Source organism: Furipterus horrens, unplaced genomic scaffold (assembly GCF_987537825.1).
Source record: "Furipterus horrens unplaced genomic scaffold, mFurHor1.1.pri manual_scaffold_5, whole genome shotgun sequence".
Taxonomy (NCBI): Eukaryota; Metazoa; Chordata; class Mammalia; order Chiroptera; family Furipteridae; genus Furipterus; species Furipterus horrens.
The window spans coordinates 46,691,296-46,708,574 of NW_028327175.1; the positions used below are offsets into that span (position 1 = coordinate 46,691,296).

The 17,279-nt window shown below is 43.9% G+C and overlaps 1 protein-coding gene across 2 annotated transcripts; it reads right to left on the bottom strand.

The window, feature by feature from the left end:
* Positions 1-5,530: 5,530 nt before the first annotated feature.
* ENC1 (ectodermal-neural cortex 1) lies at positions 5,531-16,994 on the bottom strand. Of its 2 annotated transcripts, none has more exons than XM_090276385.1 (3): positions 16,565-16,994; positions 10,979-12,782; positions 5,531-7,031 (listed from the first exon to the last, which is right to left on the bottom strand). In XM_090276385.1, the coding sequence occupies exon 2, from the start codon at positions 12,767-12,769 to the stop codon at positions 11,000-11,002; it is 1,770 nt and encodes a 589-aa protein (XP_090132511.1). In that variant the 5' UTR covers positions 12,770-12,782; positions 16,565-16,994; the 3' UTR covers positions 5,531-7,031; positions 10,979-10,999. The 2 variants fall into 2 exon arrangements, with proteins under 2 accessions (XP_090132511.1, XP_090132510.1); XM_090276384.1 differs by having other exon boundaries at positions 10,968-12,782.
* Positions 16,995-17,279: the final 285 nt, after the last annotated feature.

The following is a 17,279-nucleotide window of genomic DNA, read 5'->3' on the forward strand; positions in this document are numbered from 1 at the left end:
GGAAATGGAGTAGCCAGAGAATTTACACGCATGACCCATGGACATGAACAATGGTGTAGGGATTGCCTGAGGAAGTGGGGGGTGCTGAGTGGAGGGAGGCAAAGGGGGAAAAATCGGGACAACTGTAATAGTATAATCAATAAAATATAATAATAATAAAACTTCAAGATTCATTCTCTCACAATGGTTCCCCTGGCAGCAATACTTTGGCCAGAATGTCTGTGGGTGGCTGAGTGGGACAGGGATATCTGCCACTTAGAGCTTGTGTATATGTCAGAACCTAAGAGGGAGACATTTTATTCCTCACTTTGCAGGTGCCTAGTTTATGTCCACCAAGGGACTGATTTCATCTTCTTTGTGGTTACAACGTTAACATATCCTTTCTAGGATATCTGATACACACTTCCAGTACCATCTAAAAAGTGGGTGTAAAATAACTTCCATAACAAAATAAATCATCTTATAACACAAGAGAAGGATTAGTGAGAGATTTTGCTGAAATTCCAACTGCCTTTCCTAGATGCAGTTCCCCATCTTCATGCAGATAGAGATTATGGTTGCTGAAACAGCACGAGAGAGAGAGAGAGAGAGAGAGAGAGAGAGAGAGAGAGAGAGAGAGAGAGACTTTGTCTCGTTTTGTTTCCCCCAGACTCACAACGCAAGACCGGCTGTAAGTAGAGCTGGCTGGATGAAATTTTAGTAGATTTATAATTTACTTAGTCAAATTGCTTTTAATTCATAGTCAGGCCTCAATGTACATGTTTTTCCCTCTGAAAGTTAAGGCTTTGCCCATAGTTGTCCAATGTCTGACAAATAACAGAGCTTTAACGTTCATTGTCTATGATTAAACTCAAATGCAGGACAGATGGCTTCTCTGTGTATGTGTCAGACAGGCAAAGCACTTAAGATTTGTGACAGGCCAGACCAGGAATTAACTGCTAAGTTTTTGCATTTATTCATACATTCACGTGCACCATGAATATGGTTGTAAAACTTAGTTAAGTGTTTTCACTTTATTTAAAATAATCCCAAACAAAGCAACTGCTCTCCTTTTGGCAAACCAGATGCCCCTAATCTCAACCCCATTAACTCAAAACCCATTTCTCTCATACTATATGCACTGTGTGTATTTCATGTACTCTGACACTTGAGATAAAAACAGCATTCTTCTGAAAACTCAGCTTACCCAGAACCCACAATGTTGGTCCCCATTTCATTTCTATGAAACCTTTTAGGGGAAATAATTATTTTATTCAGCAAACATTTGTCTCTGGAAATAAACAAGACCAGACAAATGAGAACAGGCAAAGGCTATTTGTTCAGAGCTAGCTTTAGAAAGGGAGTCAGCCACTGTCGGTTGCGTTTTGGTAGAGGGATGGGAAAGTTTTATCGTGGAGAAGAAGGGAGGATCCAGGGGTGCCCTGACTGGAGGTTGGTGGCAGGAGGCAGCAGGGCTCCTATGTGTTAGCTGGGGTGAACATCTGGCTTTCTCTGGTTGGTCCTTAGTTGGAAGCAGGAAGAAAAATTAGGGAGGGTATTAGTTATAAATCAAGTCCTGGCCATTTTGTGCCAATTGTTACAGGGAGTATTATTAGACTTGGGGGACTAGTTGCTAGAGATAGTGGTTCAACTTCCTGCCAAATCTGATTGATTTATAGATTGCAGGCTGGCTTCCTGAGCTAGTTTCTGTAGATAATGGGTTGTTTTCCTGGGCTGGTTTCTGCAAGTTGTGGGTCAGATTTCTGTTTTTATTATGGTTTGGCCATTGTCCGTTTGCATATTCAATCTCTTAGTCAATAATCACCACACATGCAAAAAGGACACAAAGCATAAGTGTACAGTTCAGTGAATGATTGAGTGTAGCCACCACTCAGGAGCCCCCATTTATTTTTAAATCCTGCACTGTCTTTTCCTCAGAAAGCTGTGGTCAAGAAACATTTTGAGTTGTTATAGATTCTTTACATGTGCTTCTTTAGTCCTCATGTCCAGGGGTGGGACTTACCAGCTACAGGCCTCCTCAGACTTTCTCATGGAGTCAAGTCTCCCCGACACAATGGACGGGCAGTGCAGGGTCTCCCGGTCAGCTCTGCCCCATGAATCACCTTTTTCCACAATCCTGGACCAAAAGGAGCAAGTCAGAGATCACAGGCCTGGAAATCCAGTTCCACCATTACTTTGGGCAATAATAATCTCCCAAAACCTGTTTCTTCGTCTACAAAATGGGAATGGCAATCGTGTCTGCTCTCCTGGGTTGCTATGAAGATGAAGTAAAATGATGGGCAAACAAATTTTAACACAGTCCTTCACACAGAATAGGCGATCAGATTTACACTTACTGTGCTGGGTGTATTTCTCCAAGTGGTGTTTAAAAATGACAGCTAAAAATTACTGAAAACCTACTACGTGCCAGGCACTGAGCTTGGTGCTTCCTCTTAGATTTATGATATTCAATCTTCCTATTAGACAGAGAATATTAATCATCTTCATTTTACAGATAAAGGAGCTGAGGCTCAGAGATGTTAAGACACCTCTCTATACTTACCTATATTTGTTGTGAGAATTAAATGAGATGATTGTAAAGCAGGTCCTTAGTATAGTCCTAAGCACTTAAGTCTCCAGGGCTATCGTTGAAAATGACCTTTTGCTTATCCATCGTAACAGACCCTGCACAGCAGTTGCCCATCCAACCTCTGTTCTCCCTTTCATTCTTACAAAATCGGTTTTGTGTGATGTGGCAACGTGCTCCACTTTCCTCAGTCTCCCTTATTTCTTTGGAAGTTCACGTGGCATAGCTCTGGCCAATGAGAGATAACTGTAAGTCTCCTAAGTGGGCCTTTTAGGAAAACTATTACTATCCCAAAGGATGGGCTTCATCTGGCACATGCCTCTTCCCTTTTGTCTGTCCATTGCTTTGCTGCCTGAAAAGCACAAGCACACCATGAAGTATGAGACCAAGGGTCCACGTCCAGGACAGCAAAGCAGAAAGAAGAGCCCAGACCCCTGGTCGCCTTGGAGGGGTCCTGTCCCATCCATGGACAGCCACCCTCCAAATGGTTCAGCCACTGCGGTTAAGCCCCCATGGCCAGTGTCCTATTCTGTGCAGCCAAAGGCAATCCAGATAAATGCAGCCACTGTTCCGGTGATCTGTCTTCTTTCCTTCAATCTGTCTGTCTACATGCTTCAGCTGAGACGAGAGGAAGAACTCCAGAGAATGAAAAGTTGGTTCCCAATTGTGTCTACATGAATCATTCTCAGCCCTTCTGAGAAATAACACCGAAGCTTTTTCTGAACATTCAAGTGTCAGGTTCCCAGTCGCACTCTCCCTTCTTCCCTGTCACATGCTGTCACATATGGTGTAACCAACAGGGATTGCGTGGTTTATCAGCATTGGGCGCTTGGGATCTGAGGACACTTGTTCCCAAGGCTTGGCTCTAGGCCAGCCTCACCCAGCACGGAACTGAGTGATCCTCTGTAAAACCTGAGGCATCTGCTCTGGCTTCTTGGTCAATGTCCAAAGGCCATTATTGCACTCTGCCTACTTGTGAGCTCTCTCAGAGTTCTAATTAGGTGGCATGTATTTTCTATCCAAAAAAGATTATGCCCAACATTACTCTGCACATTAAAACAGCAAGGGGTCTAACCTAAGTGATAAAGGAGCATCTCATTGTGACATGAAGAGATCATGGGTGGGGGCAAGAGGCTTCATCTGGCTTTAGACTGAGCAGCTGGGATGTCGGTGTTCAACTTGGAGGAAGCTAACTGTACCAGAGGGGTTAAACTTGTAGTTTTCTGTGCTGTTACAGGGAAGTAGTATGCCCATAGTTCTACTTACTTTAAATGATTTCTAAGGCAATGTCAGATGAAAAGAGGATTGAACTCCAGTCCCTTCTCGCAGCTTCTGCAAAAATATAACTCACCAGGAAGACAAAAACAAAATGTCTTCTAATGTAAAGGAGGCTGTTGTTTTTTTTCCTTTACTAAAGCCCATATACTTTATTTGTAGGAAAAACATTCAGGCCCTAACTTTGAGCCAATTTATTTTTCCTATTAAATTCATTGGGGTAACATTGGTGAATAGGGTCATATAGGTTGCAAGTGTGCATTACTATGACACATGATCTGTACACTGCATTATGTGCCCCCCACCCAGAGTCAAATCATCTTTCATCATCATCATACCTGGCCCCCTTTACCCTCTACCATCCCCACCCCGATATGCTGTCTTAATATTGCACGGTACACGACTTCTTATATTCTAAACTATGAACCCATATTTTGCCTTGCCTAAGGAAATATCCTAAAAGGTAAATTTTAAAAACTATTTAATGTGTAAAATTGCTTTTAGTAAAGGACACTCAGAAAATATGTGAAATAATCCTCCTTTTGATTAAACTAGAAAAGGCACGTTTTCAATGGCTAAAATTATGTTGTATTTAGATAAAAATACGCACACACACAATGAAGAGAAAATCTCTAATAATTTATTTGACCTTCAGTTTCACATTGTGAAAAAAAAAATAACAGTTTTACAAAACCTCAAAAATGTATTAGGAAACAAGTACATACGAACATGAACACTTTACTTCAACTTATTCAGAGTTTTGTACGTGAACCACATATTCAATAGCCAAGAGAAGGATATTATTCAGCTCTAATCACCCTTTTTCAGACAGGTGTCAAGCCCAGAGAAAAGGGGGCTACACAATCATAGCAGGAGTGGAAGGCTGCCCTTTGTTATTCGTTTCCACAGCAACCCGTCCACAGAATAAGAAAAACCTTCTCTGTCTTATGCCAAGGTTTTTGTGTGCACTGTGCTGTGAATTGTATTTGCTTCAAAGTGTGGGACGTTTCACAGGGTGAGAATGGTCAAGTAGTGAGCCCAAATGCCTACATCAATTCAAAGAGTGGGAATCCAGAAAGTTCCCTGCAGGCTGGGGGCCCACCCTGACCATGGCTCCTTCTGGCTCACACACAGGATGCAACAGAGGATTCAAGGACAGACCACAACCCTGAAACAGCTGTAGAAAATTCATCCTGCTTTCAGAAGCCATGCAGTGACACACACATCTCAGCCTATTTGCATCATAAACTACAGAGCTCTAACTGCTACAATATAACGACACCCGACTAGGTCGCCATTGTACAAGGAGACATTTGCATTGCTTAGAACACATTTACGAGTGAAGGGACTGATTGCTGGAAAGTACTGTGATTCTTTTATTCCAAAGGCTCATTTATTTTGGTCCAACTCTAGCCCACTTATTCATGGCATGGACAGGCATGCACAATTAGTCTATATAAAGTTCTCAGGTGGAAAGAAATGTTAAGGATTTATCTGTTATGAGACAATGCAAACACACAATGTAAAAGGTTGGGATCAATCTTACACCTTATTTTCTAAAGCACAGTAATGTGAGCAACATCAATGAAAGCAGTGCGAGAGTTACAAACTCTGGCCTTCCCCAGACACCTCTGAGGAAGCGCCAATTTGAGTCTAGTATTAACACCTATCACAGCACATGTTTGTTTATTTAGTAAACAAGCCCGCAGACTAGCAAAGAATGTATTCACAACCAATTCCCAAAGATCCTGGAAAACCTCAAGAGCGGCCACTGCTTACAATTCTTTGGTGTATTGTGGCCAAATGTGTCACTTTTGTGCACCAAAGAGTTCTTATGGAGACTTACCTACAGGTCAGCACTAAGGTATACATTATACCAATGTTAATATTGTCATAGAGAACTTGTCACACTTGCTAAATTGTACAGCAAGGATAACTACAAACCCAGGTCAAGCAAATCCGGTGAGTGAATTAATTTATGTCTGTGGTAACTCCTTTTTTCCCCTGTTAACTGTGGTAATAGCAAAGCATTCTCACAGGGTAATAAATAAATAAATAAACTTTGGACTATGTCTTTACCTGTGCCCTATATACAGAACTATTCCATAGAATGTTCCAGGATTTCAGGATATTACACAAAGAAAAAACTGCAATGTGATTTGGTCCTTTCAAAATTTCAGTAGCCGAAACTGAGAAGGTATATCAGGTGGGAAGTACAAGGGCAGAAAGAAGTTTTCCCCATCCCATGGGCCATCAACATGACTGAAGCCCATGAAACCCCATTAAAAGTTGGTGAGTCTAAGAAATGTACCTCCATCCTTCCTCTCCCTCCAGGGTGTAAAATTTAAGTTTCTGTTGCGTAATCCTTCCCTGTCTTGACACTTACAAAATCCCTCCCCTTCCCAACCCACCCTCCAGTTATATTCCAAACTGCAACTCCAAAATTTTCATTTTGTGCAGCAAAGCACATCACAACAGCCACAAAATTGTGCAAAACATACAACCATTCACACATGTCCATACACGTGAAGACAACTGTAAGCATTGTTTCAGCATGCAGGCATCAAATAATAAATAGCTAAATCTATAACAAATTTCTTAACAGTCAGGGAAAAGTTTGAAGTCACTTATAAATAGAAAAGATCATCTACCAAACAGCTACCCACAATGTCCCCATTGTTCGGAAACCTTCCTCGGGGCACAACCCCTCAGATTAGTGAGTCCACTGGTCCTCACTGCAGACAGCACGGCCAGCTTCCCGCCTGGCCCCACAGTTGGGCTTTCAATCTCCAACAGCAGCTGGTGTGGAGGCTTCAAGCTTGTTCCTCAGAGAGAGGTGACAACCATTTCAAATTTTACACATAAATGGTGGAGCCCATGGAAATCAAATGCTGAATATGGTACAGCAAGGGAAAAGGCCCGGCTTTTCTCTCCCTTTGAGGGGCTGATTAACGCTGACATTAATCCACAATTACAAGACAAGGACTAGATCACAGGTTCATTCATTCATATTTAAACCATGTGCTACTTGCACTGAAAATCCCACCCCTCCCCCACCCCTTTCCTTCATGACCATTTAGAGCATTTACAAGGTGCCGCCGATTGTATAATCCGAGTCTTGTAGTAACTTTTCTTTTTTTCTTTCTCTTCCTTAAATTTGGCCTCTCCAAAATAGAAATCACTTCTTGAGCTAAAACAGAGGGAAAAGATATTTGTTAGCAGCCTCAAAATCTTTTTAAAATAAATAAAACTCAGGACAGAGGTGGTCAATATTACTTCTAAAGGTATTAACCACATGTTCAAGGACACAGGAAGTGCACACACACACATGCATGCATGCGGACAGCTGGCCCAACAGAAACCATGGTGTCCAAAGAAGGATCTTCACTCCTTTCCTAAACATGCATGTTCAAACTCAAACCTATCTGTCTAGGTGTTGTTATCAGTTGCCATCTTCCGCTTCCGATAGGCGCAGTTCCTCTCCGTGCTCAAACAGAACCACTGTGAGGCAATCACCAGAGTGTCAAGAAAGATCCCTGTGCAAACCTCCCTTGGCCCGGTGACCATAAAGGATTCCAAATTCAATTTATTCACCATATAGATGGTGGAAGTTATTAATCCTCTTATTTAAATGCATCTCTGCTATTCATCATGGCAGAAATCAGTCTCGCTTCCTTTCATAGGACAATATACCAGGCCTCCATAGCCCAAGGCTGGAGTTTATTCTTGAAGTTCATCAGTCCCCCCTTGGGAGACACCAGCTATGGTATTCAGTGTTATTACTTACCAACGTCAAGTGAGAATATAAATTCAAGGTGCCATAACCCCAAAGCCTGCACTGTTCACGGGAGCTGGCATCTCCTCACACTACCCACCCTTCCCATTTGTTTAGGTCTAATTTAACAGAGGGAAATTTTGCAGATGGCTTGTCTTTCCAATGCTCGCCCTCATGGAGCGCATTTCCAGCCCTGGTAGGAATCTGCATCTCCATTGCTGTAACTCTACAGACAAAAGGCATCAGGAGGGGCCGCTCATTATTTACATCGAATTCTCCTGGCTTTTGTGTGTTTAGAATTCTGAGTCATTTCATTAGTTGTTTCTTTTGTCAGTTTCATAACCATGATTCAAGCTTTCAAGGCCTTCCTTAGACTATCGGGTCATATCCCTCTACCCTCACCTCCTCGTAACCTATGTATCAACATTAGACCAAAAGAATGTATCTTATAATAATATAAAATTTCAAGATGTTGCATAGTAGAAAAACAAAAACTGCCAAAAGAAAATAAAAACTAAAAAGGGAAGAAATGAAGCAAGTCAAAATCTAAGTTCTGTCACGTTGGGGTTCCACCCAGCACCATGAAAATAGGGACTAATCAGAAGTGATTTCCTTTTTGTCCCTCCCACCTGTTGACAGAGCAGCAGGAGTCAGTTAAAATCTCCTTGATGGATGAGCTTTCAGACCAGGGCAAATTTTTTGTTAACATTATTTATTCCTTTAGCCCCTCCATTTGGAGAGCAAAGAGATGTCACAGAAGTTTTTGCAGTTTAGGACTGACACCTACACAGCACCTTTTTTACGTCACTCCCTCCAGCTTAAGTATTTTAACACTAGCTGTGAGCAGTCCGCTTAAGCAATTTAAACCAACATCCTCCCTGTGGGAAACTGCAGGAATGGTTTTGATCAGGCCCAAGCTGCTCTTTAAAAAGGAGACCCTGGCCCTGTCAAATTTCATTGTTATATGCATGACTCTGGCAGGTAGCACCAAGAGTGGAGAGAACGTTATTTCACATAAAATTTGCTCCCTTTCCAAGGGGTCAAAGTGTGTGATGACGTTCAAATATTCAAGATAGGATGAATTCAAGTGTTTGTCAACATACTCTGGGCTGAGAAAGTTGGCACTAAAAATAAAGTAGAAAGATAGCAAGCAGATACCTAACAGGCAAAGAAATCTCATTTTCCCACCACACACAAAGCTAATTCCATTGCAAGCTAAGGTCTAAATGGTGGAGAGGAAAGAAACCTAAACCTATTTAACACTGAATATATGCCAGGCACTGGGCTAGGTATTTTCACTTTCTTTTATCCTCCCTCATTCATTCATTTACCCAAGTGTGAATCGGGACAGGCCTTAGTGAAATCATACTGCAAACCACTCATCTAGCAAAAGAACAAGGTCCAGAAAGGTCAACTCCAGCTTAGAATCAGAACTGGAACAAACGCACAATTATGTGTTCTTTCTGCCTCAACTTCCTTACCTTGCTCCAAGGATGTCAACCATTCTACCAGGTACCATTTGGAAGTACCACCACCATTGGCCATTTTGATGGCTCTCCTATGCAAATAAGAGTCAGTTCTGGACGAACACCCAACTTAGTTTGCTGTTAATTGATGCTTTACCCTAGGAGGTTCTTTAAACCAGCTTTAGAGGTGAGTCATGCATTCATATCACAAATGAAATAACCACTTGCAGAGCATTTGTTTATTCAGGATTACTGAGTTGCCAGCAAGGCTGCAAAAACCAGTTTGGTGTGGGATGCTGTTAACCAAGTCGCTCCCCAGAGGAGGCTTCTGACTGTTGCTGCACCTTTGAAGAAGTTTCATTCCGAGGAAACATTATATGACTAAGAACTCTACTAACTGGAATAGGCTAGAGGAGATAACTGCAGAAATGAAATAAATAGAAAGATTAAGTGAAAATGAGGCCAATTTTCATGTCTTTTTTTTTTTAATGAGCTCTGAGAAATGAGGAAAGAAAAGACAAATAAGTCAAAACCCCACTTGCTTAGCTTGCAATGACCCCAAATTTCTTATTTTCCTTTTGAAAGTTCCCTTCAAAGGTGTGAAACATACTAGGGAAAATAGAGCCAAAAGTTTCCAAATAAGGAGTTAGTTTTCATTGTAGTTCCTCCAAAGCAGAATTTTAATTTTATTCTATTATTAGTAATGTAATAAGCCCACGAGTCACCAAAACAAAGCAGCACACTCGTGTGCTCTGTGCTGCATTTAGACACGCTTAAGTGATTCCTGGGGCCAATGCTAAGAACGCTTAACAGCAGCAAAGCGGCCATTAGCTTCGCGAACACTGAACTGTGTGGGCCTATTAATTATTTGAGCCAAGAGTATTATATACTCTTAAGTACACAAGACAATCATTATGTACTCAGATATATGACACAGAAACACAACTTTTGTTAACCCTGACAATAGGGTCAGCCTGTCTGATTAACTCTGAAAAGCTGCTGTAAGCACAGTTTACATGGCTCAGTGTATCCGCACATCAGACAAACTTACACAACACAGGGACAGACCTAAATTTCCCTCTCACATTAATAAATCTGAGGAAAAAATAAGCTAATAAATAATTTCAGCAAGAATAAACTAGAAATAAATTTGAACATTCAATGTTTTAAACCATACTTCATTCTAGAAAGGGTTTGTGGAAGCTAAATTTGAATATCGACAAATATCTCCTGCGGTGACGCCGATATGAAGTTCAAGTCTATTAAATGGCAGTTCAGTATGATGCTCAAGTGCTTATGCTCAGGAGCCGGGCTGCCTGGGTGGATTTCTTGACCAATTCTTCAACCTACTAAGCTCTATGACCTTGGGCAACTTAACCTCTGTGTGCATGAGGTGTTTTCACCTATAAAGTGCTCTAGTAAAATTATCTCACAAGGCTGTTGTGATGATCCATGTAAACACACAGCCCAGCTCCAGACACACAGAGAAGGCTCTCTCCATACTAGTTGGCATTACTAACATAGGTCTGGAGTTCTCAACCTGATGTACATTAGAATCACTGGAAAACTTTCTAAAAATGCTGATTCCTGGGCCCCACCCAGACCACATGAAACCAAGTCTCTGGGCTGGGCAGTTTCTGCAGAGCATTTTGGGAGACTTTTTTTGACTCAGCAAAGGCTAAGTACCACTGGCTTATACATGTTATAGTGGGGGGCAAAATACAGTTGTGGTCAATACAAAAGTTCAGGGGTACAAGTTCTTTTATTTTTATAGTTTTTATAGTACATCTATAGGATAAGCTAGATGGACCATGCCTCACTCCACATACAAACATACACAGCTAGCTTAACTATATGCATACTTACAGCTAAACTAATTTCTTACCTCATTCTCACCTTCTTTAGGATGTACTGCATTTAAGAAGGCAGATGTTTCCAGGTGCTGACAAACGCAGTTGGTATCAGCGAGTACGGGACTGTGGTTATGCTGTTCCACGCATCTAAGGTTGGATCGTAGCAGTCCAGAGTTTTGCATCGCTGAATGCCAAAGTATCCTCCCACCACGTAGAGTTTGTTTCCGGAGGCCACAGCATGACAGCTCATGCGCTTTGCTGTCACGTCTCCCACCTTGGTCCACTGGTAAGTCTCACTGTTGAATTTATAAGCAGAGCAGGCGGAGAACTCTGTATCTCCCCCCATAATAAAAATCTGGTTACCCAGCACAGCTGCTGCTGTGTAACGCCAGGGCTGGGGACAGGTGGCTGGTACTGTCCACCTGTTTTCACATTGATCATAACACTGAACCTTGGGGAGCTTGTCGTGACTGACGCTGGTACCTCCGAAAGCAAACAGCTTCAGTTTGGCGCTCACTACAGCAGCATTGCTCACGCCTTCTCGGAGTGGGGCCACCATGGTCCATTTGTTGGTTGTGGGGTCATAATGTTCTACTTGCTTTAGAGAGACTGAGGGGGAGGCTGGGAGGCAGCCAGTTGCGGCCGTATGCCCCCCGACCACATACAGGCAGTGCTTCAGTTCAGCAGAGCCATGGCCAAACCTGGCCACTAGCATGGGGGCAGCTTTGGACCACTCCTCATGCAGGGTATCATAAACCCAGACATCTTTTGAGACTCCATTTTCGGAGCCTCGGCCCCCAGTAATGTACACTTTGCAGCCAATGGCACATGCACTGAACTCTTTTCTTGGGCTGGGGATGTCGGCCTTGGGAATGATTTCTTTGGCCTTCTGGTCTACCAGATACAGTTTATCACACATGAAAGTCTGCCCTCCCAAGAGGAAGAGGGCATGGCCCGTTTTCCGAGGCCGGGCACAGAGGCTGGTTACCACACCATCATTCTGAAGGATTTTCAGCTTGCACCTGATGGCCTCTTCCACGATCTCCTTGCTCTTTCTCTGCTTGGTGATGAGCTCCTCCATGGCCACATTCTCCATGAGATAGATGGCTGGCAAGAGAGCCAGCCTCACCGTCTGCAACAGCTCTGGGAGGTAGCAGTAGCGCTTCTTCAGGTCGTAGCTGATCCAGTTAATTGCAGACTCGTACACGAGCCTTTCATCTTCTGTCTCCAGCTCTTCACTGGACAAGAGCTGCACTACCATGTCCTGCGGCAGCTGGAGGAAATCTTCGTTCTTCCTGATGGTTTGGAAATTGCTGAGACACATTCTCCAGGAGAGTTCATATAGCTTGGTGCACTGGTGTGCGTCAGACAACAGCAACATGCCCAGGCAGTTGGTGGGATGCAGGTTCTTTTCCAGGAATTCTGCACAGGCATCCCGGATGTCTTGAAACTCCAGCATGTCGCCAGCTTCCAGGAGCGATTCTGCATTTTCTTCATTGATGATGACCCGGGAGGAGTATGCATAGTCAAGAAGCAGCTCCAAGACTTCGGGGTGGATGGAGTTGTCGAAGTTGACTTCACTGTCCTGGCTCTCCTTCAGGCCGCCACTGAACATGGCTTCAAAGTAGCGGCTGCATGCAGCCAGCACTGCCCGGTGACAAGGGAAGGTCCTGTTTCCGGCATGGAGAAGGACGTCTGTGAAGAGGCGCTGCTGGCGTAGAAGGTTCAGGTGAGTAAGGACGCTGTCAGCATAGGAAGACTTGTGAAACAGATAGATGTTGATGGAGCCACTGCTGGCCCTGGATTTGCGGTTCTCATGCACACTGACTGACATTTTGTTTCTGCTCCTAAGGACACACAAAAAAACAAACAAACAAACAAACAAACAAAAAAGCCATTGAACAGAGTGCTGCTGATGTGTAAGACAGCAGAACAAAGCAGCAATCCTTTGGGACAGAGAAAACAGAACATTTTGCTGTTAGCTCTGCTGCCTACCATTCTGAATAATGGATGGCCATTCCTTTACAAAGTCAGAGACAACTACCTATAAGGAGAGGCATTCATGGTCATACTGTTTGAGCTAGTTGAACTATACACCGTTTAAAAAAAAAAAGTCACTGCTTGAAAGCAGGTTCGTCTTGGAAAACCTGACTGCCAACTTTCAGAATATTGAAGTCCTTGAGAATATACATCATCAGCACAAGTGAGGATGAGCAAGGTATCCTTCTCACAACTCCCTGTCCTTGTCTAGCTGATTCACTGCAGGCCACTTAAAATGCCAGGCCTCCAGCTCTCATAACGCCACGACAGGCACCAGCTTTAATGCCCTATGCAACATAAAGCCATGTGTAAAACAAATACCTACTAATTAATTCCATTAAGAATTCCTTTGGTAAGAACTGGTCTCCCCACAATATACAATAAATGGGAAATGTAACATTAAAATCACAGGCTTAGGCAACTTCTCCAATGATAGGATCCTTATTTAAATGCTACAGATCATTTCCAACCAGACAGCTCTACCACTACAGAGTCCTAAAAGAGACCCAATGGAAACATTACTATACTGATCAGCAAGCTTCAGTGAAAACACAGAATAGATTCTGACCACAATCACCACCCACCTTTCCTGCTGGACAGATTCCAAAATGAGGATGTGAGCACATAAAAGGAAGACTATTTGGAGTAGCATACTGGCAAGTGCTGTTTTTCTGTTCTTCCAGCTTTTATCAATTCTTGGAAAACCAGTTGCAAGAACAAAGAATCTATCCGCCCCTCTCTTTTGATTAGATAATACATCACTGGGACCGTTCTTGTGTACCTGCTAATGCTGGCATCGGCGGGCATATAGTGGGTTCAAGATGCAAACATTACTTTATCTAAATAAAAAAATACACATATGTGTATGTATGTATACATGCATATGTGTGTGTGTTTTGCCAGCCATTGTTAATTTAGGGCCACCCTAGAATTAATTTGATGACTAAAGTGTTTTTTCCTCAGGATCTAAATTGAAATTATAGCAGAATCCAATACTATATTTGGCTTTCCTCAGTAAGTAAACTGTCGGCTAAAGATATGCGAAATCCTTATCATGTATCTTTAAAAATTGAATCACATGGAAAGAAAGAAAGAAAGAAGAAAGAAAAAAAGAAAAAAGAAAGAAAGAAAGAATGAAGGAAAGGAAAGGAAAGGAAGGAAGGAAGGAAGGAAGGAAGGAAGGAAGGAAGGAAGGAAGGAAGAAAGAAAGAAAGAAAGAAAGAAAGAAAGAAAGAAAGAAAGAAAGAAAAAGAAAGAGAAAGAAAGGAGGAAGGGAGGGAGGGAGGGAAGAAAAGAAAAGAAAAGAAAAAAGAAAACCTACCTCTCTTTTACTTCAAAGGAATAAAGACTTCAAGCACCTGCCTGTCAAAGGATTCCTAAGGAAGCTGTTTATCCCAGAAGAGAAACTGGGTGGTTACAGTATCTATTCCAAATTCAGAACAGCCAGTCCTTATAGCACAGCTGAAACAGATGGCCAGCTTGTTTCCTTCAACCATTCAGATATTTATTTTAATTTGTATCCCAGGAATTGTTAATAAATGCAAATGATAACTTACCACAGATTCATGGGCTAGATACTAAACGGTACTTCCCTGACCAGCTGTGTCACAGAAAACAAAAGCAGGTGCCTAACTTGCCTTTAACACACAGTTCACATACCACTAGGTGATGCAACTTGTTTTCCTTTATTTTTGGAATGTAACTTTTCATTATGAGTAAACATGGTTAGTGGAAGAAAATAAGCAACAAAGTCCCAGGCTCTGATGTTACAGAGACTTTACAAACAGCAAATCGAGAGGAGCCAAGCTTCACCCCCACCTCAAGCTAAGCCTCTACAAGTCTATTCATTTTTTTTTTTTTTTTTTCATAACCAGCACTCAATGGTGCTCAATGCTGTGGAGAAGCACGGGTATGATGCTATGTGAATTCACTGTTTCCAAAGTGTTAAAATATGTATTAGCATCACTGATACTATAGTTGTCACTGAATTAGTAGATTCCATCTGAAGCACTTTGGAACCTGAACCTCAAAAGACAGTTTAAATACTTAAAAAATTCCAAATGACTAGTTACACCATTTTTTTTTTAAGCTAATGCTTGCAAAGTAACCTCAAAAGCTGCTTCCTTCAGGCTAAGAGCAAATGCAGTTCTTGCTGAAGAACGAGGGACCTGCACAAAGTGCATAAACACAATAAGCACATTGAGCAGGAAACCCAGGAGCCCAGAACGTGGTCCCCTAAGCATTAGATAACCATTCACAACCAGACCTAAACTTAAGAAAACTTAAGACCTTAGGATCTAGGATCTGCATCTTTATGCATCCTGTGCTGATGTGCCTCTGTTTTCCGCGTTGGCCCATAAAGCCAGAAGAAAGAACCTAGCCTGACATCTTGGATAACATCCAGATGGAGAAACATTTCACAGTCAAAACTCAACATTCTTGCTCCAACATTTGATTAAAATAAACGGTATACTTTTCCCATGGGAAAAGCTGCTTTCTGGTTTACAATTGTGCAAACATCAAAACATCAACAGAAATCATTTATACAGTCACGAAGCACACCTTCAACATAAAATGAATCATCGTTCTGGCATTTTTTAAGCTCCCAGAGGAATATCTGCATGCCAGGTAAGTGTCCAAAAAATGCACACATATACTTAACCTCCATCTACAAAGAAGATGAGAAAAGGGCTGCTATTAACCCTGAACATCAAAAGGGCTTCTAGTTACAGTAACTCCAGTTCACTTAAAGCTCCTCACCCAGGCTCTCCGCCTCCAACTCTGGGCGTTCCAGTCACATCTCTATGTTTTTCACCTGATCTCAACGAAATCAAAGGAGAAACTAAGCAGATTTTCTGGGGCATTTACGTTATTGATAACAATGAAACAACACTATAAAGAACTTGTGAACAAGAGAGGCAATTCACCGTGCAGTACACCCTAAATTACTTACAACGCTCCTTAACACGCTGGCCGAGCCTTTCAGGGAGACACCAAATTACAAGCCGAACAAGTTCAATGGTTCATCTGCACCTCGCCCAGCAATTCTTGCCCTTCTGAACTAATAATGTTACACTACAGGCCAAATACTGTACTTTCATGAGAAGAAACTAATTTTTCAGAAAAATATTTCCAGTTTTCATTCATTTCCTACAGACATTTCGCAAGAGCGAGCGTGCCCTCACGAGGGATGTCCGCGCCCGTGGCCCTAACGTTCCCTGTGCCTAGTACGGTGCAACGTAGGCCAACAGTCCCGCGCGCTCAGCCCTGGAGACCGCGAGGTTAGAGGCAGCGGGAAATCCACCCCTCGGGAAAGCACTGCTTTCCGAGGAAGGAGGAGAGTCACCGTACCCTGGCCCTATTCCTCGATCCCCCAGCAGCTCGCCCAGGCGCTGAGCTGCCGAGAGGAGGCCCCTCCCAGCTCCTTGCTTTTCGTGGAGGGCACGGAGAACACAGGGATCTCCGCCTAAGTCGGAGCTCTGGGTTCTTGGGCGCACGCATTCTCCCTCGTGAACACACCCCCGCAGGCCAAGCGTGCCCTGAAACCCGCGGCGCCCGCAACAGGTCCGGGGCAGTAGGGGAAACTTACAACAGTGGCGACTGGCCTCAGTGCACAACTAGCCGAGTTCTTGCCTCGGGCACTCGGCGGGGAGGCGACGAAGCGGACGTCTCAGTCCTTGGGAGCGGTAGCGACTGCCCGGGCGAAAGGACTGCGCATGAGGCGCCAGCCGTGGAGAGGTCCGCGCCCGGGGCGCTGGCTCGGGCCGGCTACCGCTGGCGGTTCGCCTCGGCCTCACGATCAACAAACACACAGCAGACTCTGTCCGCGAGCGGCGGAGAATCTCCCGGAGCGAGTCTCCGGAGGGGAGAGCGAGCCTGCGGCTACAGGCGCCGCAGAAGGAGGCGGGCTGTGTGTACACTCGGGGGAGGGAGCTAGAAAGCGCCTAGCGCGCCGGCGGCCGCCTGGCGTCTGGATTCGGTCTCCGCACCACCACCGCCACTGCCGCGCCGCCTCTCTGGCTGCCCGAGCAGTCTGCGCCCGGTCGCGGTGCGCCAGGCTATAAGAGGGGCGGTGCGGCGGGGAGGGGCGGGGAGGGGAGAGGGTGCGTGTGCCGAGAGTGACACCAGGAGAGGGAGGGAGGAAGCGCTAGGAGGCAGCCCACGGAAGAGGAGAAGGAAAGAGCTGAAGAGCGTGTGTCGGGGGAGTTCATCGAGAGGAAGCGGGGGCGGGGGGCTGCGGAGACAGACAAAGCGGACGCGGGATCTCGGCCATTAGCGAGCAGCTGCAGCCCTTGGGGACCGCT

Bases quoted from the DNA above. Each gene is read 5' to 3' on its own strand.
- ENC1 (XM_090276385.1), bottom strand. From the start codon at position 12,769: ATGTCAGTCAGTGTGCATGAGAACCGCAAATCCAGGGCCAGCAGTGGC.